The sequence below is a fragment of the Rhinatrema bivittatum genome, chromosome 5 (genome assembly GCF_901001135.1).
Source record: "Rhinatrema bivittatum chromosome 5, aRhiBiv1.1, whole genome shotgun sequence".
NCBI lineage: Eukaryota > Metazoa > Chordata > Amphibia > Gymnophiona > Rhinatrematidae > Rhinatrema > Rhinatrema bivittatum.
Genome location: NC_042619.1, coordinates 223,462,458 through 223,487,839, shown reverse-complemented (window position 1 = coordinate 223,487,839; position 25,382 = coordinate 223,462,458). Strand labels below are relative to the sequence as shown.

General features: G+C 46.2%; 1 protein-coding gene and 1 long non-coding RNA gene across 7 annotated transcripts in view; one reads left to right on the top strand and one right to left on the bottom strand.

The window, feature by feature from the left end:
• PPEF1 (protein phosphatase with EF-hand domain 1) overlaps nt 1-25,382 on the bottom strand; it is a 106,260-nt gene that overhangs the window by 74,866 nt on the left and 6,012 nt on the right. Inside the window, exons 1-2 of one of the 6 annotated variants that reach the window (XM_029603344.1) lie at nt 21,454-21,492; nt 844-1,042 (exon numbers count right to left, since the gene is read on the bottom strand). In XM_029603344.1, coding sequence (XP_029459204.1) covers nt 844-898 — 55 coding nt within the window. In that variant the 5' untranslated portion in view covers nt 899-1,042; nt 21,454-21,492. The other 5 variants (XM_029603342.1, XM_029603341.1, XM_029603346.1 and 2 more) reach the window with 5 other exon arrangements.
• On the top strand, nt 2,772-17,405 carry LOC115092492. Its single transcript, XR_003857008.1, has 3 exons — nt 2,772-2,994; nt 15,688-15,792; nt 17,117-17,405. It is a non-coding gene; the product is annotated as an uncharacterized LOC115092492 (long non-coding RNA).

The following is a 25,382-nucleotide window of genomic DNA, read 5'->3' as shown; positions in this document are numbered from 1 at the left end:
TTTTTGGGGGGGTTTTTTTTACTTCATCACTTCCACTGGAAGGCTGTTCCATGTATCTACCACCCTTTCTGTGAAAACACATTTTCTAACGTTACTCCCGAGTCTGTCTTCTGTGCGCCTCACATCATGATCTCTTGCTCTAAATCTTCTTTTCCACTGGAAAAAAAAAATTGATTTCTGGCACATTATTTATACCTTCGGGATATTTGAACGTCTCCATAATTTCTACCCTATTCCACCTCTCTATCCTCTCCTCTCGGGCGCTGAAGTCTCATTTCAAATACCTGCACGGAGCACGCATGTGACACAGCAATTAAAAGGGGTGCACGGATTCTGAATTCTAACGCTGAGGAAGGGGAGCGACTGACAAGGCTCTGCCACCATTTCCCGTTTTCATAAGACGTATCCATAACCCAATTAAATCCTGCCTCCTGGGACATCCAATCCACTGTGCCTCCGACAGAGCTGGGCTGTAAGATGGTCCGATGGGTAACAGGGGGGGGGGGGGGGGGAAGAGCCTGATCCCCAAGCAGCAATGAATGAAATCAGGTCACTGAACAGGGCTGGGGGAGAGCCTGATCCCCAAGCAGCAATGAATGAAATCAGGTCACTGAACAGGGCTGGGGGGGGGGGGGGGGGGGGGGGAGCCTGATCCCCAAGCAGCAATGAATGAAATCAGGTCACTGAACAGGGCTGGGGGGGGGGGGGGGGGGGGGGGAGCCTGATCCCCAAGCAGCAATGAATGAAATCAGGTCACTGAACAGGGCTGGGGGGGGGGGGGGGAGGTGAGGAGGAGCCAGCTTTGCATTCCCAGTAAGAAAAGGGGCTAAGGGCAGCGCTTACCTCTCTCAGACTTCTTCGCTTGACTCCCAGGCCCCGCTGAAGTGCCGCACCCCATGGCTCCTCGCACAGGCCGCTAGCGCATCAGGGGCAGGGGCTGCTCGGGGCTTCCACGCCAACCTCAAACACAAGCAGGGCTGTCCTTTTCCTCTCAGGATGCTGCAGTGAACCACTCCTGATCCATTCCCTTCTGTCATAACCACTGAAGGAGGGCGTGGGGAAGAAGGGGGAGGGGCAGGCAAGGAGAGAAAGGAGGGAAAAAAAAAAAAAAAAAAAAGGGGCTGATTAACAACTTGTGGTTTCTAAGGGACCACTGCGAAGAAATCATTACAGCGGATTCAGAAGCTCAGCAGCCGACGTGCAGCTTCACCGCTCACAGCCGAAAAAAGCAGGCGGTGCCATCCTCTCAGCCCCGGGCCTGTCACTGGCAGTGACTTCCTTATGTCCCCAAAGCACTTGCCGTGCGTCTTGGACCCTGTGAAGTGCTTTGGGGGGCACAGCACACTGGAGCACGGCGCTTAGCTGGGGGCCCGGCGTGACTGCGAACGGGTGACCTTTCTGCCCGGAATACTGAACGCGTGGGCCACCAACTGGGGAGGCCAGGACTCACGTCCACACTGCTGCTCCTCGTCACCGTGGGCAAGTCACTCCACCGCCCATTGCCCGAGATCCAAAGTTACAGACCACAATGCAGTAACCCGGGCATTAAGAACCGGTTTGCTGGATTTCAGTGCACGTTTTTAAACACCCAGATTACTTTTGGGTTGTTGTTTTTTTTTTTTAACTGCTGACGCAGTAAGATAACGCTGTGCAATTGCATCAGGAGTTAGAAAAAGCATGTGGAGAGCAAAATGTGCATTCGGCACAGGCCAAAAGCGCATTTTAAATCAGTAAGGGGGCGGTGTGCCTGGCAGGCCGATGAGTGCATCCCTGAGAGCCCTGTTAGCCACCACGTATCCAGAGAAGTTTATACTCATCTGGTTACGTGGCGGCAGTAAGCTCGATAGCTTTTTTTTCCATTTTTAGGGGGTTTTAGTAGTACTGGAAACTTGACGCCATCTCTGATTCAGGAGTTAAGTTTCCAGTGCTAAGAAGGACCGCGTTTGGCCAGCACAGTTCTGCATCGGGGAGTGCTGCTTAATGCTCTCATTTGCGTGGGGTTTTCCAGGCGAGGGCACTGAGCAGGTCTCCCACATTCTGTGACCATAAAACTCCTTGCTGCCTGGGCAGTACGGTTTATGCTCACAAACTGCGCGTTCACATGCTGGCAAAGCTGTGCTTTGGCCTGAACACAGCTTACTGCATTGGCCTGTTAGACTGCCAGCCCTCTGAGGACAGAGATATTCCTCCAGTCCCTTGAAAGCAATCTGCTCTGAGGTGCCTGAAAGGCTGGAATATAAAATTATGTAATTCCCCAGGGCTTCTGAATGCCCCTTGGCCAACATCAGCCAGAAATGCCTGAATTTTGTAATTCACCTCCAACCCCTGATGGCGTCCCTATCCTTTCCCTCCTTCCTCTTGATAATCGCAATGAAGCTGCACTACCAGGATAAGCTGAAATCCTCTCCCATTCCCCAGCAACAGGAAGCATTCAACCTACTGTGACTGTACACCTTGCACTTGAAACTGGTTTTAAATGCATTTCAGAAATGACTGCAGGCATTTCCTTCCACCGCTGAGAGCTGGCTGGGAGCCAGTTAGCCCTGGTTACCGGATAAGGCGCTTACATGAGCAGCACGCACCTCAGGCTCTCTCTCCTCCAGGGTTCAGAGGTTGAGCTCGCTGTTGCCTAAGGTCCTGATTTCTGTGCCTCAGGAAGAGCTGCTTCAGAATGCGTCGTGCGGCTCATTATGACATGGCCTGTGATGCTGCTACATGGAAGCCACTGCCCCTATTGCCTTGAGCTCCCAGTTTAAGACCATACGCTTCACTTTTCCAGCTCTCGGTGGTAGGGGGAGCTTCATAGCTTAAAGGCCGTCTTTGCTGACACGTTCCAGCCCCGAGCCTTATGATCTACTCAGGATGCAGGACTCTCTGTCCCTTCGACTAAGACTGGCGGGACATTTTTTTTTTATGTGCTGTTACCTCATTTTGGAGAAATCCAGCTTTTAAACATCTGTTAAAAACGTGGGGTTTTAGAAGTGCTTGTAGTGTGTAAGTTTTAATTCTTTCTATGCCCAGCTCTAATTTTCATTTCAGGATTCTTGGGCTGTTATATTTATTTCGTATTTAATACTTCTCACTGTGACCAGCTCTTTTTAGAAAAAGTCATTTTAAGTTTTTTTGTTTTTAATTATTTTGAATATTAAGATAAAACAAAAGTACAACTGAGAGAAACATAGCAATATATAAACCAGTGTTATAAACCATAATACAGATTGAAAAGACCGAACATTCTTTGTAAAACCATACATAGGATGTATCTTAATCCAGACTCATGCCTTATCCCATTTTTCAAATTTCACGAAACATTTCCCTCTTCAATACTCCTCCCAACCCTTGCACTGACAACACTACATCCATCACTCATCTATCACCCATCCTCACTCATACCAATCCATTTGGGTTGTGAGTATGGCAGCAAACCTTGAATTTAAACTTTGATATGTGGTCATAGTTTCAAGACATTCCCTTAACATTTAGGGCAGATTTTCAAAGGGATACGCGCATACCCCCCAAAAATCTGCCCCAAGCTCTCCCTGCACACACCGAGCCTATGTTGAATAGGCTCGGTGGCGCGCGCAAGCCCCGGGACGCGTATAAGTCCCAGGGCTTTCCTGGGGTGTGTGTCGGGGGGCGTGTCTCGGCAGCGCGTCATCTGGGGGCAGGGCCGCTGGCGTGGTTCCGGCCCAGGGGCATTTCAGAGGCGGCCTGGGAGGGAACGGGCAGCGCGCACAAGGTGCACAAATGTTCACCCCCTTGCGCGCGCCGACCCCGGATTTTAAAAGATACGCGCGGGTATGCGCGTATCTATTAAAATCCGGTGTTCTCTTGTTTGCGCCGGGTGTGCGAACAAAAGTACACGCTCGCATATTTTTTAAAAATCTGCCCCTTAACTTCCAGTCAGGCAAATATCCCAGCGCCCCCAATTTTTTTCTTTTCTTCCACAGTCAGTGATTTGGAATAGCACTTCCATAAAGATACATAGTCCACTGGAACTGAACGCTTTAAGAAGCACACATCATATCGATCCATTTGCATGAAAAGAGTCATCTGCTCCTTTCAATATGCAAAGGAAGGTGAATTATCACTAATCCATTCTTTTAATATGCATTTACCCGCCAATAATAAGGCAATGGAAATAAAGAAATATTGACTCTTTGTCATGGAGGGTTCCATGATACGCAGGGAAGCTATCCCTCCTAATAATAGTATCTCCCCATGGTATGGTAAGATGATATTAGTGCATTGATGAACAATTTACAACACCTCTTCCCCAAAGTGGTAAATTTTTGTGACATAACAGAAAAAGATGAATGAACGACCCCTTTTCTAAGCCACATCTGAGACATTCTTCTGTTTCCGCTATCCTCATCCTGCATAAGCGTATTCTCTCTGGCTGACAGTGATTTAAAATCTTGTATTACATCTCCTTAAATTGCATAGGGACCAATAGCTTTTGAGACTCCCAAAAGATTAACCCCAAAACTTCTGCAGTTACTACTTCCCCTAACTCCCTCTGGCAGTATTTTTCTTAAGTATTTAACAATGTTTTTATCTCTATTGGATTAAAAAAAATCGATACCAATTAGCAATAGAGTTTTTCCTTTTTGTGATCTGTTCCATCTCATTCACCAATTTAAGCTCCTTTTCAATCTCATCAGCTGCCAACCTCAAGGAGAAAAAATAGTGACGTACCTGCAAGTACTCAAAGAAATGAGTCTTAGGTATGCGAAAAGCCTCCCGAAGCTGTTGAAAACTCATTAATGACCCAGAGTCCTTATCTATCAATTGTCTCAAAACCCTCAATCTCTTAAATTTCCAAATCTCAAAAGGTTAACAGTCGTTGCTGGGCTGAAAGCAGACGTTGTGTTGTAATGGCAACAACAGAGAGACATTAACCTGCAATCCCAAAGATCTGCAGAAATTTCTCCATGCATAAAACAATGAACTTAAGAAAATCCCTCCCTTAATATCTCTTGGTATAGAGGCCTGTGGCATGCGAATCAAACTAAGTGGGGATTGGGAATACCGTTTAGTTGTTTTCTCTGTCAAGCGGAAAGCATCATATTTAAATTTGTTCCCAATAAACTCCCCAAGATATCTCATTTAGCAGGCTAAGTTATATAATAACTTGTCGTAAGCTATTTTGGGCTGCTTGCCTCTCCACAAGAAGTCAATAAACATTGCTTTTAAGCGAGCTAAGTCTTGACAAGTAAGCCAACAATGTAACATCTGGAGCCGATATAGTAATTTAGGTAATGTAATCATCTTAAACAAGGCATTTCTCCCCAACATTGAGACTGGTAAATCTCTCCAATTCTCCAGCTGAAGATGGAAACCATCCAAAAGATCTCTGAAATGATATTCTTACAATAGAGTTAAATCTCTGGTGATGCAGATCCCAAGATATTTAATTTTGTGAGGAGCCCATTGAAATGGAAAGTCCCTCTCCCACTTCTCTTTTGGTTCAAGATTCAAAGGTAAAGCCTCCAATTTGTCAAAATTGATCATTAAACCTGCAAAGGATTGGAAAGCAGAGAAGTGATCCATTATAAGTGATATGGCTTGTTGGGCATCAGCCAAAAATAATGATATGATTCATAAAGAGACACATTTTCAATTCCTTGCCACCCACTGTTATTCCTTGCAGTTTGGCACATTGCTGAAGCTTAATTGCCAGCGGTTCAAGCATTAGTACAAAAAATAAAGGGAATAAAGGTGCTTGGTGCCACCTTGTAAAGAAAATTCTTACGATAAAGAACCATTCACTAATATACAGGCCTTCGGATCAGCAAACAATAATCTAACCCAGTCTAAGAAAGGCCCCCTTAATCCAAATTTCTCCAGTACCCAAAACATGTAGGACCAATTAACTTTGACATACACTTTTTCTGTGTCTAAGCTTAAACCCATCCCCTTAGCGTATCTTACCTTCATATTGCTTGAAACCACCAGTAATTTACGCACATTATTCACCCCATTTCTCCCAGTTACAAAACCCGTCTTATCCTCCCCAACTAGGGATGGTACCGGTGCACCAAGTCTTGCTGCCAATATAGAGGCCAATAATTCAGCATCTATGTTTAGTAGGGAGATTGGTATGTAGGACACGGGGCTCCCCAAATCCCTCCCTTTTTTAGGTAATACTATGATGACAGCTTGATTCAGAGTGGAGGAGGAGAATCCATGGTTCAAGGCATAATTATACATTTCCCTCAGAGGCCATAGTGCTTGAAATGTAAGTATTTTATAAAATTCAAGCCCCATGCCATCCAATCTTGCCACCTTCGCCAATTTTAACCTACTTACGGCCCTAAATATTTCTTCGTCAGAGATGGGCCTATGTAACTGACATGTCTTTTTATTTGCAATTGTGGTAAGTAGTCTATCTTTGAAGAAGTCGTCCCTGATGCTTTCATTAAAGGAGCTAAAGCCATATAGGTTTTGGTAATAAGACCAAAAGACCTCCAATATCTTCCCTGTGTCTGTGAGTAATATGCCATTTTCACCTCTAAGCCCTGTACCTTGCCCCCCTCACCAAATTTGCTATCAGTCTGCCCACCTTATTACCAAATTTGAGAAACTGGAACTTGAAAAAATTAATGGAGCAAACAGCTTAGAGATGTAACAGATGGTTAAGTGTCATTCTGGTTTCCCAAAACTCTTTTTTATGTTCTGGCGACATTGAAGAAATATGCGCAAAGAGCAGTAAGGCGCAAAATTTCCACATCACACTATCTTTTTTGCCTGGCTTCATAAACGATAATTTCTCCCCTCATGATAACCTTACCAGCCTCCCACACTACTTTGGGTGTCATGTCTGGCGTGGCATTTATACTATAATACTCCTTCCACTTGTCGCTCAGAACTGTGCAGAATTCCGCACCTTTCAGCAATCTGGCATTCATATGCCAGGTCTGAGATTTCCCAAACTGCTCCCCCAATTGCAATCACAGAAAAACAGGCGCATGGTCAGAAAGAGTACTAGTCCCAGTATAGGCTTTAAGAACCTTCAGGAATAACGTATCTAAGATGAGAATACAGTCAGTTCTGGAGTAACTCTGATGAGGGTTAAAGAAGAGCAAGTTTGCTTACTGTAAATGGTGTTTTCCGTAGATAGATGAATTAGCCATGCTGTCTGGGTATGTCTTCCATGCCACTAGGTGGCGGAGCTCTCCAAGTCTAGCAAAGTCTTTCAGTTAGGTGCTCCCTCTTATATCTTTTCTGATATACCTCAGGCTCCTCAGTCAGTATTAAAGCAAGTGCAGTGTATGCTGGAACTGTCCGGGAAGACGGGCGGGTCAGCATGGCTAATTCATCTGCTATCTACGAAAACACCGTTTACGGTAAGCAAACTTGCACTTTTCAAGTAGATAAGCAGCTGAATTAGCCATGCTGTCTGGGAGTCAACAGCTGATGTATTGAGCATGAGAGAGTTAATTAAAGTCTAGCTCAATACCAAAGTTCGTGGCGGACAGGTCCTATGAAGGCTGTATGTGTGAGGAACGTGTGCTCTTCTGTAGGATAGTCCGGCCCATTATTGCATCATCCTTTGCCTGTTTATCCAAGCAGTAATGGGATGTGAAAGTGTGTAGTGACGACCATGTTGCCGCTTTACAAATGTCTATGATGGGAACATCATGTAGATGAGCTATAGAAGCTGCGAGTGCACGTACTTGGTGTGCTTTCGGAGTTGTAGGTAGAGTTTGCGAGCGTTGCTGGTAGCAGAATCGAATGCAATTGGATATCCAGATGGATAGAGTTCTTTTCGTTACTGGACGTCCTTGTGCATTTGGATTGAAGGAAAGAAAAGTTGTGATGGTCTGGTAGATGCATGGGGTGCGCTGTTTATAGTAGGCAAGTGCACGCTTGCAGTCCAAAGTGTGGAGTTTTTTCTCATTATCATTCACATGAGGTTTTGGCTGAATAATGGGTAAGGTTATGGTTTGGTTGATGTGGAAACTGGAAATCATCTTTGGTAAGAATTTGGAGTCACTTTGTCATGGTAAAACTGAAGATAAGGGGGGGGGGAGTGAACTAAGGCCTGTAATTCACTAACCCGTCATGCAAAAGTTAAAGCTACTAGAAAGACTACTTTCCATGACAGGTATCGGAGATGTCAAGTGTCTAATGGTTCAAAGGGTGGAAGCATTAGTTGCTCAATGACGATATTAACATCCCACAGTACTGGTGGTTTCTGTAAAGGCGGATGTAGGCATAGGGCACCCTTCATGAATCTGGATACTAGTTCATGACATGAGATGGGGCTTCCGTTGAGAGGTTTGTGGTAAGCTGCTAAAGCGCTTAAATGGACCCAAAGTGATGATGTTGCAAGGCCTCTCGTGTAGAGCAATGCAGGTAGGAAATAAGTTGTTCAGGTGAACAACATTAAGAGTCAAGATCCCTGGTCGAACACCAGGAAGCATAGCATGCCCATTTTCTATTGTAATATATTCTTGTTGACTGTTTCCTAGAAGAAAGTAAGATATCCTGAAGATCGGGTGAAATGTCTAGGTATTGGTATGCGATCCATTCAATCTCCACGCCGTGAGGTGTAGGAACGAGTGAAGTGGGTGAAGAAGAGATCCCTTGTCCTGGGTGAGTAGTTGGGGGCTGCTGCCCAGGGGTATGGGGTCGCAAATTGATAGGTGTAATAGGTAACTGTACCAGGGTTGCCTGGGCCACGCTGGTGCTATTAGAATTAAATCCGCTCGGTCTTCTATGCATCTCTGGATCGTATGGGATATGAGCAGAATCGGAGGGAATGCATAAAGGAGGTCGTGAGACCAACTCACTAGAAAGGCGTCTGAAGCAAGTCGACGAGGGCTCGGGTAGACTGAGCAAAAGGTTTCCAGTTTCCTGTTGTTCTCTGTTGCAAAGAGGTCTATAGTAGGGAGACCCCATATGGAAAAGATGTGTTGAGCTACTGCCTGGTCTAGTTCCCACCCGTGGGGATGAAAAATTCTGCTGAGCTTGTCTGCTCTGGAGTTTTGGATGCCGGGCAGATAAGTTGCTTGAAGAGAAATGTATCTCTGGTGAGCCCATTCCAGGATCAGGACAGTTTCTTTGCAGAGGTTCCAAGAACCGGACCCTCCTTCTTTGTTTAAGTAGAACATTGTCACCTGGTTGTCCATGTGAATCATTACTATCTTCCCTCGTAACGATTCTTCGAAGGCTCGAAGGGCGTTTTTTACTGCTTTGAGCTCTAGTAGGTTTATGTGTTGTGCCCTTTCATACGCAGTCCATAGACCTTGAGTCATTAAGTGATCTAGATGAGCTCCCCAACCGTTGGTGGACGCATCTGTGGTGAGTATTATCTGATGTCGAAGGGGTCTTAGAGGTGAGCCCATCTGTAGTTTTGATGGAGAAAGCTACCACTGGAGGTCTTTTTTCATACTGTCTATCAAGGTAACTGGAGTAGATAGTGGATGAAGGAATTGAATCCATTGTGACTTTAGGCCCCATTGTAGCCAACGCATATGTAGACGTGTGTGAGGGACCACATATATGGCTGCTGCCATGTGTCCCAGAACAGTTAGTATCTGGTGAGCTGTTGCTGATGTGCTGTGTAGTAGATCTGTAGCCAGAGTGGAGAGGGCTAGAGCTCTCGGATGAGGGAGAAAAGCCTTGTAATGTCTGAATGGGTTCTAGGTTTGACTTTTCGTAACTGATGAGCAGACCTAGGTTGCAAGGCAGGAAATTGTGAGGAGAAGATTGGATCTCAGTAGGTCCCGATTGGGTGCTACTATAAGCCAATCATCCAGGTAAGGGAATATTTGCACCCCCTGACAATGAAGGTGCTTGAGATTAATAGGGAGGTTGCCGAGGCTGCTGGTAGGTTTGAGGCTTAAAGTACAAAAAGGGCTTAAAAGATTTAAATGGGGCCCTTCTGTAGGCTGTCGAGGACGTATAAGGATGCCTTGAGGTCGATGGGATGTGGGGAGTGGTCAAGGATAGGACGGCCGTCTTTTGTTCCTTGAGCTTAGCTACCATTTTGGTAAATTTGTCCCCAAACAAATTTTTGGAACAACAGGGTAGATTCGCTAATTTTTCATGGACATCGTCCCAAATGGCGCTGGATCACAACCATGCCAAGTGCCTCGCTGCAACTGCGTTTGCTGAAGATTTTGAGGAAATATCAAATCCCTCATAAATGGATCTTAATAAATGTCGAAGACCCTCTTCGATATTATGATATTGAGGAGGAAGGGTGACATCCAGTGAAGCTTGTTGCATGGACAACTTCAATGCCTGGAGATTCTCAAACAGGTATTGAGTTATGTAGAATTGATGATTCTGGATGCGTGCATTCAACATTGCGGACTGGAAGGTTTTCTTTGCAAAATCATCCAGCGACTTTGGTCCCGGTGTGGTGGTGTATTAGCATGAATTCTTGATTTTCTGGCTCTTTGCATTGCGGACTCAACTACCACAGAATGATGAGGTAGTTGAACCGACATATGAAAGGAGGAATCTTTCATTCTGTATTTTAAGTCAATTTTCCTTGATGTAGGAGGATTGGTCAGTGGCGTGTCCCAGGATTTTTCCATCAGAGATGTTAAGACCGGGTGCTGCGGGAGGGCCACAGGTTCTGTAGGTGCATCAAAAATCTTCAATATGCCAAGCATTTCTTGGTGGGGATCAGGAAGTCGACGCGTTTCTACGTTCAAGAGTTGTCCGACTTTTTCAATAAACTGCAAATACGTCAGGTCTTCTGGAGGTGAAGACGGTTCTGGGGGAATCTCTGCCGGGTCAGAGGGGTAGCCAGTAGATGAGGTATCCGTATCTGATAATTCATGTGTCAGAGACGGTGGTTGAGTAAAAGGGACCTTTGGTGCTGGTCCTGGAATGACTGGCTCCACTGCAGGTTCTGGTGGGCCCGCAGGTAACGAAGGTGGAAGTTGAGATTGTTCTACCGACTGTAAAAACTGAGGCAGTATGGTTGTTATTTGGTTCATGGCCTGTGTGGCTAAGCCTGAAGTCGAAAGCGTCGGCACAGGTTGAGGTGGAATGGGACGATGCCCTTCTTGTAGCAGCCGCAGTTTCTGTGGAGGCGGTTTCAGTGGTAGAAGTTGTTGAATATCCAAAGGATGGTCGGGAGCCAGAGGCACTTCCGATGGAAAGGACGTAGAAGACATTTCTTCCGGTGAAGAAGGAAAAGTGAAAGATGAACGAAGTGGTGAAATATCCCTGTCCAGAACCAGCATTGATGATAACGACGCTTCCCTAGGCCTCTTATGGCTGGAGTGGTGCTTTTTGGATTGATTGTGAGATGTCTGCGTCGGTTGTGCACCTACGTGCATCATCTGCGTCGGTGGTGTGTCGGTTAGTCGAGGGTGTGTCGAAGTGACGCTCCTGCGTCAATGCGCCGAATGCTTCAACAATGTGCTGGCATGGTATAGCTTCGGCGCAGAATCCTCTTTACACTGGTGCGCCAGTGCGTCGGTGCATCGACTGCTCAGCCTTGCTTTGATGAGCCAACACTTCGAAGCAGTTTTGGCGCTTCTGTCCTCCAGGAATGGATGCGTCGGTGAAGCATGCGGCCGCAATGCTGCCGATGCATCACCCGTTCCAAGCTCCGATCCCAGCCGGGAGAGCAAATGCGGGTGTCCTGATGAAGGAGGGTCGACAGAAGAAGCCCTCCTCAATGAGGGGGTGGCTCTCTTTCTCTTTGGGCCTGGGGAGGATCGCACCAAGGCCTCAGAAGGGGCATAAGAACCTGAAGCAATAAGCTGTAGTTCCTGCATTTTTGCAGCCCGCTGATGCTGGGTGCGTGGGGACATGCGTCCACAGTCCGCACAATTTAATTGGTCATGGGATGGTTCCAGACAGATATAACACAGAATGTGGCCATCTATGGCCGACATAATTTTGCCGCAGGAGCAAATTTAAAGCCAGGACGTGGCATTCTTTGTCTGCTGATGATTTTCTAACCAAACCTTTAAGTTTAAAGTAGATTTCTTTCCTTTCTTTACTTCACAAAGTTCTCTCACAGGAGAGCACAGCTCCGCGTGCCAACTGCTGCGTGGAAAAAAACTGACTGAGGAGCCTGAGGTATATCAGAGAAGATATAAGAGGGTGCACCTAGCTGAAAGGCTTTGCTAGACTTAGAGAGCTCCGCCACCTAGTGGCACGGAAGATGTACCCAGAGAGCATGGCTAATTCATCTGCTTATCTACGTGAAAAAGAGGTAAAGTCCTTCTCTCCTGGATGCAGGACTCTCCAAATATTTAACAGTTTTAATTCCCCCATAAGAAAAGGAATCCCTCTCATATTGTCCTGTACTCTGGATACTCAGGCCGGCCTAGATTCTTCTCCAATGTCTGCTACAGTGTTGAAATCTCCCCCTATAACCAATGCATTGTTACGAGCGAGCGCGGGCGCGGTCATCTCCAGCGGGTGGTGAGCCCTTGGGCCACGGCAGGACTCAAGGAGGAGCCCAAAGCCACACCGTGGGAGGTGAGCTGAGCAGGCATGGGGAGCCAGGCGGGTACAAAAGCAGGGAGTCCGACCCTCAGCCGGACCTGCACGCCCATGGTAGCCAACACTGGGAAGTTGACTGATGAACGGTCCTCCGACTGTTCCCGGCCCTTTCGGACCTGCCGCTGGGTACGGCAATGGGCGGCAGGCCGGACAGAGGCGAGGGCAGACAGAGTCCTTTACACTGAAGACATCGTAGACAAGGCAGGTGCAGACATCGTAGACAAGGCTAGTGCAGACATCGAATATGAGGGCTGGAAGGAGACACGGGCACTGTCCCTGAGGGCGCCCTACTCAACCCACCCGCGGGACTGAGTCGCGGACCACCCCGTCCCATACGCGCCCTACACAGCCCAGGAAGGCTGGTCGCGGACCACGTTGAGAACAGGAGAGCGCAGGGAAGATCCAGGCGAGCAGGAACTCCGATGCTGGGATACTGACATCCGAAGCCCTTTCGGCTGGCAGGCAGGGAAGCTCCAGAGCGCAGGGAAGAATCCCACCTGTTGGCCACTCCAGGGCCCAACAGGCCAGAAGGCTCAGGAGCCAGACAAGACGTAGGACAGAACAAGCAGAACTGGATCAGGACATCAGGAACACATCAAGGCAGACGTCAGTAACAGCAGGAAGCAGACATCCGGACAGAGACAGGACAAGGCACCATCAACACAGGCAAGACCACAGATGACCTGGATCGAGGAGAAGGTTACAGGCAACTGTAGCACTCAATCCGAAGGCAAGTTGCAAGTGACAAGAAAGTCCTTATATACTGGAGGTTGAAGGCAACTCCCTGGGAGGAGTTTGCCAGGACCGCCCCTCACTGGCCCTATAAGTGGGGTAGAGAGCTGCGGGCCGGCCCCTAGGAGAAGGGCGTCGCCAAACAGGAAGTCCAAACGCCGGCAAGCAAGCCACCGGCAGGCCTCAGGAACCGCTAGGCCTCCCAGGCCCTGGAGCAAGTCCCGGATGGTGCACAGGAGAGGCCCTGGCTTCGAAGCGGCCTCCGGGAGGAAGGTAAGATACCTCCTGTAGCGCAGCAACAGGGGAGATCGTAACATGCATAATCAGGATAACCCAGAAGAATAGTGATCAGGGATGTAAAAAACTCAGAAGAATACATATTTGGTGCATATATATTACCCATGAGATAGTTACTCCCATATGATGAGCCTAACACGAACAAATTTCATCCCTAGGCATCTTTAACCACTTTTTCCACAATGAACGGCAAATCCTTATGAATAAGGGCAGCTACTCCCCTTTGTCTGCGAGAGTGACAGCTCCCCACCCAATCTTTTTTATCTTCATCAGAGAGATGCGTCTCCTGCAAGCATGCAATTTGTATTTTTCTCTTATTAAGATAGTAAGTAATTTGGTACGTTTTATAGGGGAATGTATCCGATCTACGTTCAAAGTGGCAACTTTGATATTTCCTCTAGCCATAAGCTCAAACTTATCATCTTTGAATTAGTTCCTTCGGAACAGAGATAACAGTTACATCAATAAATTCCTGCACCCCCCAGCATGGGTGCAAGATAGCGATCATGTATAATAAATCAGAAAGACCTCCAACAATTAACGCCAAGCATCTGCCACAACTATTCACCCCTTGCAAAAAGCTCTTTCCCATATCCTTCGTCCACTCACATACACTGCACCCTTCTACTCAACCTTATTCTTCTCCAGACAAGTTCTCACCCATTCACACAACCATGCAATATCTCCCATATCAGCTCGCCCTCTTACCCTTGTTTCACACAAAATTATCCAGACCATTATAGCTCCAAGGGACCACCACCCTCCAGCCATCAATCTTCCCCCCACTTCAGTGCTGGAAGGTGGGCCCAGTACGTTCCCCCTGGAAGTACATATAAAGTAATGTTTCTCATTTAGAAGTATAATAGATTTAAACATCATTAAGAATCCACGATGAAACTGAAAGGGATCTCAACCCATTTAGTAGGCCCGAATAAGTGAGGCATTGAAAACTAAAACTGAATTAAAAAATGTGAAATTATATATTAATGAAATGAGAATTGGAATTTCCCCTCAATTAGAATACCAAAAACTTAGAAATTGAGAAATTGCCCTTACTGGCTCAAAAATAGAACATAAACGCGATCATGAAGGATATCATTTCCCAAGCTCTATTCTTCGCTGAGAAAATCAACTTAGTCCCGCATTCACTGAATGGTTTCCAATGGTTGTCAAATTACTTCTGCTCGCTTTTCCAGCAACACAGCATCACAATTGCAATCCATGGTATTTGGCACCACAGATGGTAAAGGCAGGTGTAACATTATTTACTGTAATATATCCAGCGGGAATTAAACCAGTGCCTCTCTTGGACTATATAACTAGATAAAGTATGCACTCACACACTCGCCGATCCAATAATTAAACTTGAAGATTTTGGTCTCCCGCACTTAATTCTTAACAAGTAAAGCCATTACAGTCATGGCCAAAACGGAGCAGCCTTACCATAGAATGTGCTGTGGGTCAATACATGTGCAGCGTATCAGTACTGTATCTTGCATTGTAATAGCATCCAAATAGCAAGCAGACCACATCATTAAAGTCATGATCACTATTTTCAGTAGGCCACACTAACCAAAGTCTTGGCTGTGTAAAGGGGAAAAGATAAGTGTGTCACCATCTTCCATCACCGTGGATAATCCTGCCAATGTTGACTCGTACTGACAAAAGCCCTAGATTCCCATCTTATTGCAGACCATTCACGAATTGTTGAACTTGCTCATTCGTAGTCAGAAATTGGGCCTTCCCTGTGTGTTGTACTCTTAATTTTACTGGATAAAGGACTGCAAGACAGATTTCTCTTTTATGTAACTCTGCACATGTTAGAGACAGCTCTTTTTGCTGGGCAGCTACTCATGCCGAGAAATCATTAACCTAATTCTCGCACCTTCATATATAATCGAACCTTTCGACCTGTATGCATTCATAATTTTAGTTTTATCTGCCCAGTTGAGCAATCGGGTCATAAACAGGTCTTGGGCGATTAATATTTTCTTGTATCAGACCTATGCGATGAGCGAGCTCACATATTATGGGTCTTACCACTGTATTCAGGCCGATTGCCATTGGCAACCACATTTCAAAGAAAGAATATAATGCTGCCTCTTTAACTGTTTCCAGCAAGCCAATTACCCTTATGTTATTTCTCCTTTTGCGATTTTCTTGATCCTCCAGACAATCAAGCAGGACAGTGTTCTCCTTCTGCAAGGCTCCTATTTGAGTGTCCACCTGGATTGTGTGATCCTCTCGGGCCAAGACTCTCTGCTCCACCTCAGACAGGTATGAGTGTGTCTCCAGACCCTTTTTAATTTTGTCAATGTAGACTGAATCTTGGACAACTGGTCCTCCAAAGCAGCCGATACACTTTTGAAATGCTGTGCACCATTTCTTCTGAATTCACCACCATAACTTGGTCTGGTTCAGCTTTTGGGGACACCACTGCCATTTTGTGGTTCAGAACCTGGGCTTTCTTTTGTATTGTTTGTGCAGGTTTTCCACTCATAACATGTTTTTTCTTTATAACAAAAGAGTCAATCCAATAAACTAAAATAATATCGATTGAAAGCAGGCTCAGGCAAATGGGAAAATGGCTCAATTTCTCTCCCATCCAATGGGGTTCATAGTGCTTAGCCCATCCATGTCTTTTCAGGCAGGCTCCATAACCAGAAGTCCCCATTTTAAGTTTTTAAATATTTTTATTCTTGTCATTTACTTGACTATATAACTTGCTGTGAGGTTTTTAATCTTGCCATTCTTATCGTGTATTTTGTTGTTTACTTGCCAGAATTATTTGATTGTGTATTGATGTCCGCCTGGAGCATTTTATTTGAAAGGTGGTTTTAGAAATAATGCGATCAAATACATGAATTATTATGGCTAGCTACAAGCACTGATATGGCATCACAAATAGGGTCACTGGATAAAATGCCAGAAAATTAAAATGGGACATGCCTCTCCATCACAAGAGTCTTGCGATGCCATGGGTGGTGATTTAGTATTAGCCCTTAATGGAGTTACACGACCTCTGCCCTCTGGTCTTGCAATGCCCATGGGGGGGCGCGCTACCAAACCAGGTGGCGCATCCTCACCCTGCTGTATACCGGACTAGCAAAAATGAAACAGAAACAAGCAATTGTAATTTTCACACTGAAAAAAAATGAAAAACCTGCCCCCTGGCTGAGAGAAAGTCCAGAGGTGCCTAAACAAGAGAGACACCCCCCCCCCCTCATTCCCCTCTGAATGGGTGTGAGATTGCTGAGATGACGCTACATCAGAACAGACTGATTTTACGCGTTCGTCCTTTTGATGGATTTTATCTTTCATTCAATGACGTTAGCAGTTCTGAACACCTAATGGCCCATACAAGAGAGGCACTGGTAAACAACAAGCCTTTTATCGGTTACTGGTTAAAGGACAACTCAAGTGCCTCTAATCTCTTTGCTTAATTATTTCACATTTTTGTCAGTCTGTGGGTCACATTTTTGTTTGCACAGCAATCCCTTTTTTTGTATAATTTAGAAATACGATGCACATCAGTACAGACATTTTGCTGGTCTCCAACAAGTATTCATTAATCTCACGGTCGTTTTCCTAATATCCCCAGCCTCCTTCCCTGCTGCTCCTTAAAAGCCTCGTGACAAGCCCGGGGATACCCAGGTATGATAGAAAATGGACCGGATGGGTAGATACAGAGATGAAAAGCAAAGTCAAGATTGCTCTAGGAGCAGCCCAGCAGCTCAGCAGTGGGCAAGCCGAACGGCAGGTGAAGTGCTGGCGTTCATCCATTATTAATCCTTGCCCTGACTGTGCGAATGCTCAGTATGGGAGGCAATGTATACAAGAACCTTACTCTGCTATATGCCATCAGATGCTTTGGGCTGCAATAAAATGCTAATTGGCTTCTGGGTGACTACATAAGACATCCAGCTGTGCTTTGTCTGCCTCCCCATCCCAGCCATCTCAGCTGAAGATGTTAACACCTCTGTACTGAAGGGTTGTTTTGGCTTATATGAGTTTATGGGGCAGTCTCCTCCCCCCCAGATATCAACCTGTGGATGCAAAAGTGTGCTGACTTTACAGTTAAAGGTAGAGAATTAGTTATTATTGCGGAGGACATGTTTATATTGTAATGAAATAGCCAACTTGAACTGGTGAACAAAAATATACATTCAAGGTTCTACACAGCAGGCTGGATGCGTTGTACATGTCAGGGTCAAATCAGCCCAATCCAGGCCAGTTAGCTTAGACTGGATTAGTGTCTGGTGCAGGGCTGCCCAAACCTGTCCTGGGGACCCCACAGCCAGTCGGGTTTTCAGGATCTCCACAATGAATATGCATGAGATACATTTGCATACCATGGAGACTCAGTATATTCAAATGTATCTCATGCATATTCATTGTGAAGATCCTGAAAACCCGGTATGCAAATGTATCTCATGCATATTCATTGTGGAGATCCTGAAAATCCGACTGGCTGTGGGGTTCCCAGGACAGGTTTGGGAAGCCCTGGTCTAGTGGCATCTTGCATGGGTATACATAAGTTAAGCTGAGCAATCTGGTTCAATTTCTGTGTCTGATTCTAATTATGTTACCTCATTTGCCTTTTATATGACTTCATTCTCCAAAGCACCTTACAGCAAGCTACTAAATTATTCCAATGGCACAGAAATCAGTGCGAAAAATGAGAAAACCAAAATATTAAGGAAGAAGTCGGAGAGCTGAGAAGGCTGTTTAGTAGAAGTGGCACTTCAGCTTCTCAAGGAATTGGAGCTAAGTGAAGACGCTAATTATCCGGCGAGCTTGTTCCAATGAAAGGAGGCCAAGAGAGAGAAAGCACAGGAATGAGAACTGGGGACTGAGAAAAGGATTTCAGGGCATGGAGGGGCTGGGCAGGAAAATAACCAGAAATGACAGAGGGCAGCTAAAGTGGAAGGAGGCCATGAATTGTCTCCTATGTCTGGGTGAGGAGTTTCAACAAGGGGCACTGCTTATTGAGGAGTGAGTGAAGAGAGGATGGGGTGGTGATGAGGTGGAGGGTTATATGAGTGCTCTGAGGGAAATGATACTGAAGTCCAATTCCTTAGTTTTGAAGGAATACAGGAAGACCAGAATCTAAGTAATTATATAAGTATCTGGCAAAAGTCAACAGATTTTGTGAATGTCAAATAATTGATCTCCATGATAACACAGTAGCATAGTAGATGACAGCAGAAAAAAAAACATCCCACCTATCCATTTATCCTGTCCACACTGCTAAGGGTACATCCCAGCAGCCAGCTACAGGGCTTGACCATCTGCAGGACCTCTCCTTCCCTAGGATGATCTTTCTTGTCTTCCTCCTTGGTACGCCATCTCTAGGGTGGAGGAGCATATAAACTCCCCTCTTAACTTCCTTCCCCCACTACACCTTTCCCATGTCCAACCACAAAGCTCTGTAATAATCTAAACGCCAGCAATACTAGCGTGGTTGCTGCCCCAGTATCCCCCCGCATAGTCTCCCAGTCAGATATGGCTATGTGAGTGCCTGCGTTTCCACTAGGACTTCTGGTTGCTACGGTGCTCGCAGCCTGCCGGACAGACTCAGCTGCATGTTTGATTCTCTCGTCACAGTTTGATCTTAATAGCAACCATTGACAATGAGCCTGTCGGGACTTCTAGTTATCCCTGAATATCTCCAGTGCCAGCAGAGAGGGCACAGGAATGAAACATGAAGGAAGCAGCAGGCTACAGCTACATCCCCTTTTCTGACAAAATACGAGGTAGAAAGAGAGTCAATGAATGTAAATATTATTCGTTGAAGGGACAAGAACTGAGGGTGTAATGTGGAATAAAGAGGAACTGGGAGTCCATCCAAACATACACAGCTACTATTCCCTTCCATGCTCCTCATTCCACCGCGACTCTTCTAATTTCTAATTTTTAGTTCTGTAATCTGTTTCTTGTATCTTTGCTGTGAAGCCCCATTGGATGCCTTAGTAATCAATCAATGCATTTTGCAGTGTAGCAGATGGTATGATCCTTTCGCTAGCACACACTTTGGGAAGTTGCCAAAATGCAGGGCCGGTGCAAGGGTATTAGGCACCCTAGGCAAACCTTACAGTCTGGCGCCCCCTCCCCACACACAATTTTAAATTATGCATTTATAATATATTTTACATGAAAAATGACATTCTGAGGTAAAATTAATATACAAGTTGTTGTGATAATTTCATGCACTGTTGTGATGCCAACAAGAAAACTTTGCATCTTGGAATTCATATGGCATCATACCTATTGTGATATATTTCGGCATGGTCCTCCCGTATCAACACAGTACTATTTGCCAACAGTCAAAGAATAACAACCCCACCTATGAAAAAGAATACCACAAATATTACACCAGAATCTAAAATATCAATACACTAGGGATGTGAATCGTGTGATCGATCGTCTTAACGATCGATTTTGGCTGGGGGGGAGGGAAATCTGATCGTCCTGTTTTGTTCTTTTAAAAATCGTAAAAAATCGTAAATCGGGGGAGGGCGGGAAAACCGGCACACCAAAACAACCCTAAAACCCACCCCGACCCTTTAAAACAAATCCCCCACCCTCCCGAACCCCCCCAAAATGTTTTAAATTACCTGGGATCCAGTGGGGGGGTCCCGGCGCGATCTCCCGCGATCTCCCGCTCTCGGGCCACAGCTGCGTTAATAGAAATGGTGCCGGTGGCCCTTTGCCCTTAACATATGACAGGGCAAAGGTAGCGCCGGCGCCATTTTGGTTCCTGTCACCCGACGTCACGAGTGCAGGAGATCGCTCTCAGACCCCCGCTGGACCCCCCAGGGACTTTTGGCCAGCTTGGGGGGGCCTCCTGACTCCCACAAGACTTGCCAAAAGTCCAGCGGGGGTCATAGTGAGGGCAAAAGTAGCGCCGGCGCCATTTTGAATATTGGCAATACGGCGCGAGTGCAGGAGGTCGCTCCCGGACCCCCGCTGGACTTTTGGCAAGTCTTGTGGGAGTCAGGAGGCCCCCCCAAGCTGGCCAAAAGTCCCTGGGGGTCCAGCGGAGGTCTGGGAGCGATCTCCTGCACTCGTGACGTCAGGTGACAGGAACCAAAATGGCGCCGGTGCTACCTTTGCCCTGTCATATGGTAAGGGCAAAGGGCCACCGGCACCATTTCTATTAACGCAGCCGTGGCCCGAGAGCGGGAGATCGCGCTGGGACCCCCCCATTGGACCCCAGGTAATTTAAAACATTTTGGGGGGGGGGTTCGGGAGGGTGGGGGATTTGTTTTAAAGGGTCGGGGTGGGTTTTAGGGTTGTTTTGGTGTGCCGATTTTCCCGCCCTCCCCCGATTTACGATTTTTTGACAATAAATCGGAGGAATTGTTATTGTATCGCGGCTCTAACGATTTATGACGATTTAAAATATATCTGACAATTGTTTTAAATCGTCAAAAAACGATTCACATCCCTACAATACACCTCCTATCAGGAAAGCAGAATAGGCCAAGCTACTACAGATCCCTACAGAGAAACCACATGCTAAAAGAATGCTTCATCTCAGTCTTTGCATGCAGAACACAAACCCTCACCAAATACAGAATAAAGTCGCCTAAAGTATAAATAGAAATGTGCAGACAAAAACTGAACTGTAAAACGCATCACGTCTGACTCTATACAGTGCAACAATGGAAAAACAAAAATTTCACCATTCCTCATGAAACAAATCAATAAAATAAAGATATATAAATCATTAATCATAATTATAAAATCATAAAAATAAAATAATTTCAAAACAGCTGATGAATAGAATATCCAATAATTAAAGACTCATGCAAATTTTGAAAGCTTTACCAAACACCAATAAAATATTTCAACAGCAGACACATCACATACTACCCAATAATTAAAATGGTAGTCAATCAAGAAAAATGAACTTTAAAAGCCACCTTTACTTACCCTCTCCAGCAGTTCTCCTACTCCTTTCCCTTGCAGGCCACACTAGAAGCAGCAGTAGCTGCTAAAGCTGTCCTCACAGTCCTCTTCCTTAGGGACCACAACCAGTCTCTTCTCTCTCTCTCACACACACACACACCAGTCACACCCTCAGGACCAGTTTCTGTCTCTCACACACCAATCATCTCCCCAACCAGTCTCTTTCTCTCACACACACACAAGCACACACATACCAGTCATCTCCCTGATCAGTCTCTCTCACACATACACACGTCACCTCTCTGGCCAGTCTCTCTCAATCACACAATGCTCTCACTCTCTCTTACTTACACACAGGCTTTCAATCACACACTTGCTCTATTTCACTTACACACAAGCTCTCAATCACACACATGCCCTCTCTCACAGACACATGCCAGCCAAAAACATGCTCCATCTCTCTCGCACACACACAAGTACGCTCCCTGACTCACATAGACACCACACACATACAGAAGCACCCTCCCTGACTCACACAGACACTACAAACTTACAGAAGCACCCTCCCTGTCTCACATAGACACCACACACATACAGAAGCACCCTCCCTGTCTCACATACACATTACACTCTCACAGAAGCACTTTGCTTTCAGACTTGAAGCATTTTTCATTTTTACTAAAAGTGAAAGTGATGCTCCCAACCATTAAATAAGAAAACCAAATTCCTATTAGAAGGCGAAATGACACCCTTCCTTCAGGTTCTGTCCTCCCAAGGGACAGCCACCCACACTGTACAGCTTCTTTTGTTTTACGCTTTCAGGCAATAAAGCAAGTGTCTTTCTTCAAACTATCAGTCGTATGATTATTCATGTGGGAGATATGGAACAGAAAGACATCCTTAGTCAGCTTCCCTTTTAAATGGGAAGATTCCAGCTTAACAGGCCGATACAGTACCTTGGACACACGTTTTCCCTTACCCCTTATTCAGTAAGGGGTGGAAAACATGCGTCCAACCCGCGGCACCTAATAGCGCCCTCAACATGCAAATGCATGTTGATGGCCCTATTAGGTATGCCCGCGCGATACAGAAAGTAAAATGTGCAGCCAAGCCGCACATTTTACTTTAAGAAATTAGCGCCTATCCAAAGGTAGGCGCTAGTTTCTGCCAGCACCGGGAAAGTGCACAGAAACGCAGTAAAAACTGCTTTTCTGTGCACCCTCCGACTTCATATCTTGGCGATATGAAGTCGGAGGTCCCGAAGGGTAAAAAAAGTAAAAAAGGCCGGCGGCTGTCGGGCCGAAAACCGGAAGCTCAATTTTGCCAGCATCCGGTTTCCGAGCCCATGGCTGTCAGCGGGCTCGAGAATTGACGCCGGCAAAATTGAGCGTCGGCTGTCAAACCCGCTGACAGCCGCCGCTCCGGATCAAAAGGAGGCGCTAGGGACGCGCTAGTGTCCCTAGCGCCTCCTTTTGCCCGTTTCTACCGCACCACCTAATTTAAATACAGAATTGCGCGCACAGGCGAGTGGCCTGTGCGCGCGCCGGGAGAGCAGGCGTTCGTCCGCTCTCCCGCAGACTTTACTGAATCGGCCATTAGTCATTTAAAAATATACATTTTCTAAAGGCTTAAAAAAAAAAAAAGCAAAACCGTTTCAGATTGGAACTATTCTAGTCTTCATGCTTAAATTATGCTTCAAAACAAACAAACAAACAAACAAACAAACCCCACCTGGCATCAGTATCTTAAATTTGTGATTTTGCTGAGATGAACATTTTAAATAGTTTAATTTTTTTTTTTGCTTTAGTATTTCTCTCTACCCACTTTGTTAAATTTTATTTTCCAGAAGAGGGATGCTTAAAATTCAGTAATTTCATCTTTCATCCAACTTTTCAAAAGTTGCACTACCAGTACAAAAGTTGAGGTATATGTATTATCACATTTCATTTTTTTAAACTGGCAGATTCCTTTCTCACATACACACCACATACACACAGAAGCACAATTCCTTTCTTACATACACACCACATACACACAGAAGCACAATTCCTTTCTTACATACACACCACATACACACAGAAGCACAATTCCTTTCTCACATACACATCACATACACACAGAAGCACAATTCCTTTCTCACATACACATCACATACACACAGAAGCACAATTCCTTTCTTACATACACACCACATACACACAGAAGCACAATTCCTTTCTCACATACACACCACATACACACAGAAGCACAATTCCTTTCTTACATACACACCACATCTCACATACACACAGAAAGAAGATTGGCGCAGGCGGTCTAGCTGATCACGTGGCCGAAGAAAGGAAGATCGTCGCAGCCGGAGACCAGGCACCGAGACTTAGGGGGCACCGCGGCAGGCAGCCAGCTCCCGACTCGCCCTGCCGCCCCCCAAGTGCCACCCTCCAGACGCCCCCCCTGGTGGTCCAGCGGAGGGCCCGGAGCGATCTGCCGCTCCTGGGGCCTTGGCTGCCACTAACCAAAATGGCGCCGGTGGCCTTCAGCCCCTGCCACGTGACAGGGGCTAACGGGGCCATTGGTTGGCACCTGTCACATGATGGGGCTAAAGGTCATCGGCGCCATTTTGCTTAGTGGCGGCCGAGGCCCCGGGAGCGGCAGATCGCTCCGGGCCCTCCGCAGGACCACCAGGGGGGGCGTCGGCAGGGCGAGTTGGGGGCTGGCAGAATTTTGAAAGGGCAAAAAGTGCCCTTTCAAAATTCTGCCGCGGCGCCCCCTAAGTCTCGGCGCCCTAGGCACAGGCCTAGCTCGCCTTGTGGTTCCTCCGGCCCTGCCCAAATAGATCATTCCTGTATTGCTACAGAATGGCCTCTCTAGTGTTCTGGAAGGAGTTGTGGGAAGGGAGACCCAGGGAGAACAGGTTCCTCTCCCCCACCCCCCTTGCAGGCAACTGAGGAGTTGTATGCAGGACAAAAGCTGCAGACCCAAAGGAAGGCGGCTTTTAAGCCTTCCCCTTACGTTTGGAGAATAAGAAAAGAGAAAGCAAGTCTGAAGCTTTTCCAGTGTTATTTTAATCCAAGTTTCCAAAACTGTGAAGGGGGGAAGAGGAAAGAGTGTTCCCAGAGTGGAAGATAATTTTCACCCTTAGGGTTTTGTTCTGTAAGTAGCAGCAGGTGCTTTGGCTATAAACAAAGTTCAGATTCTGTTCTAGACACTCTCTCGGCTCTTATTCCTGTCTTTTCTGGCTCTGCAGCTCCCATCTAGGTGAGTGCTGTTGTGCATAAGAAAAACTGGTTAATATCAGCTGATCTGGCGAATATTCTACAGCTTTGTCCCAAGGGGGAGAAAACTCTCCTATTTATCTTTTTTTCCTTCTGCACAAAGGGATCTGAGAACTTGCAACTAATCACGGCCATTTTGGTAAGAAAGAGGTGGTTTTCCACTAACTATTCTAGCTAGTTTACAAGATACCAAGCTGGTACTACAAATCAAGGGTGAAAGGAGAAGACACCCACCCGGTATGTACCCCAAAGAAACGGCGGAGAGGAGGCTGTCCTGCAGAGCAGAGAAGCAGTGTCCTGAAAGGTAAAGGTGCCCCTCGATCCTGACAGAGAGTGGCTTCTGTCTGTAAATGGAGGGAAAAGAGTCGGCCCCCCACGTAAATCCACGTTGTGTCAGATTATCACTACTGAAGAAAGTAAATATTAAGTAAACGTTTATGGCTGGGACACCAATCTGCAAGTGAGGAGTAATTTACGCAGAGTTTAACCCCAATGGCTGAGGAACGTATCTTCCTCCCTGCTCGCAAAAGGGTCCGCCAGCAAGCCTTCCCCCACATTTGCGATAAGGAGTACGGGAGGGGGTTACATCTGTAACTATCAAAACTGCAGGAGGAACTCTTCAAGGACAATGTTTTAGATATACAAACATGTTGTTGAAGGGGGGATTTTTTTGGCTCAGCA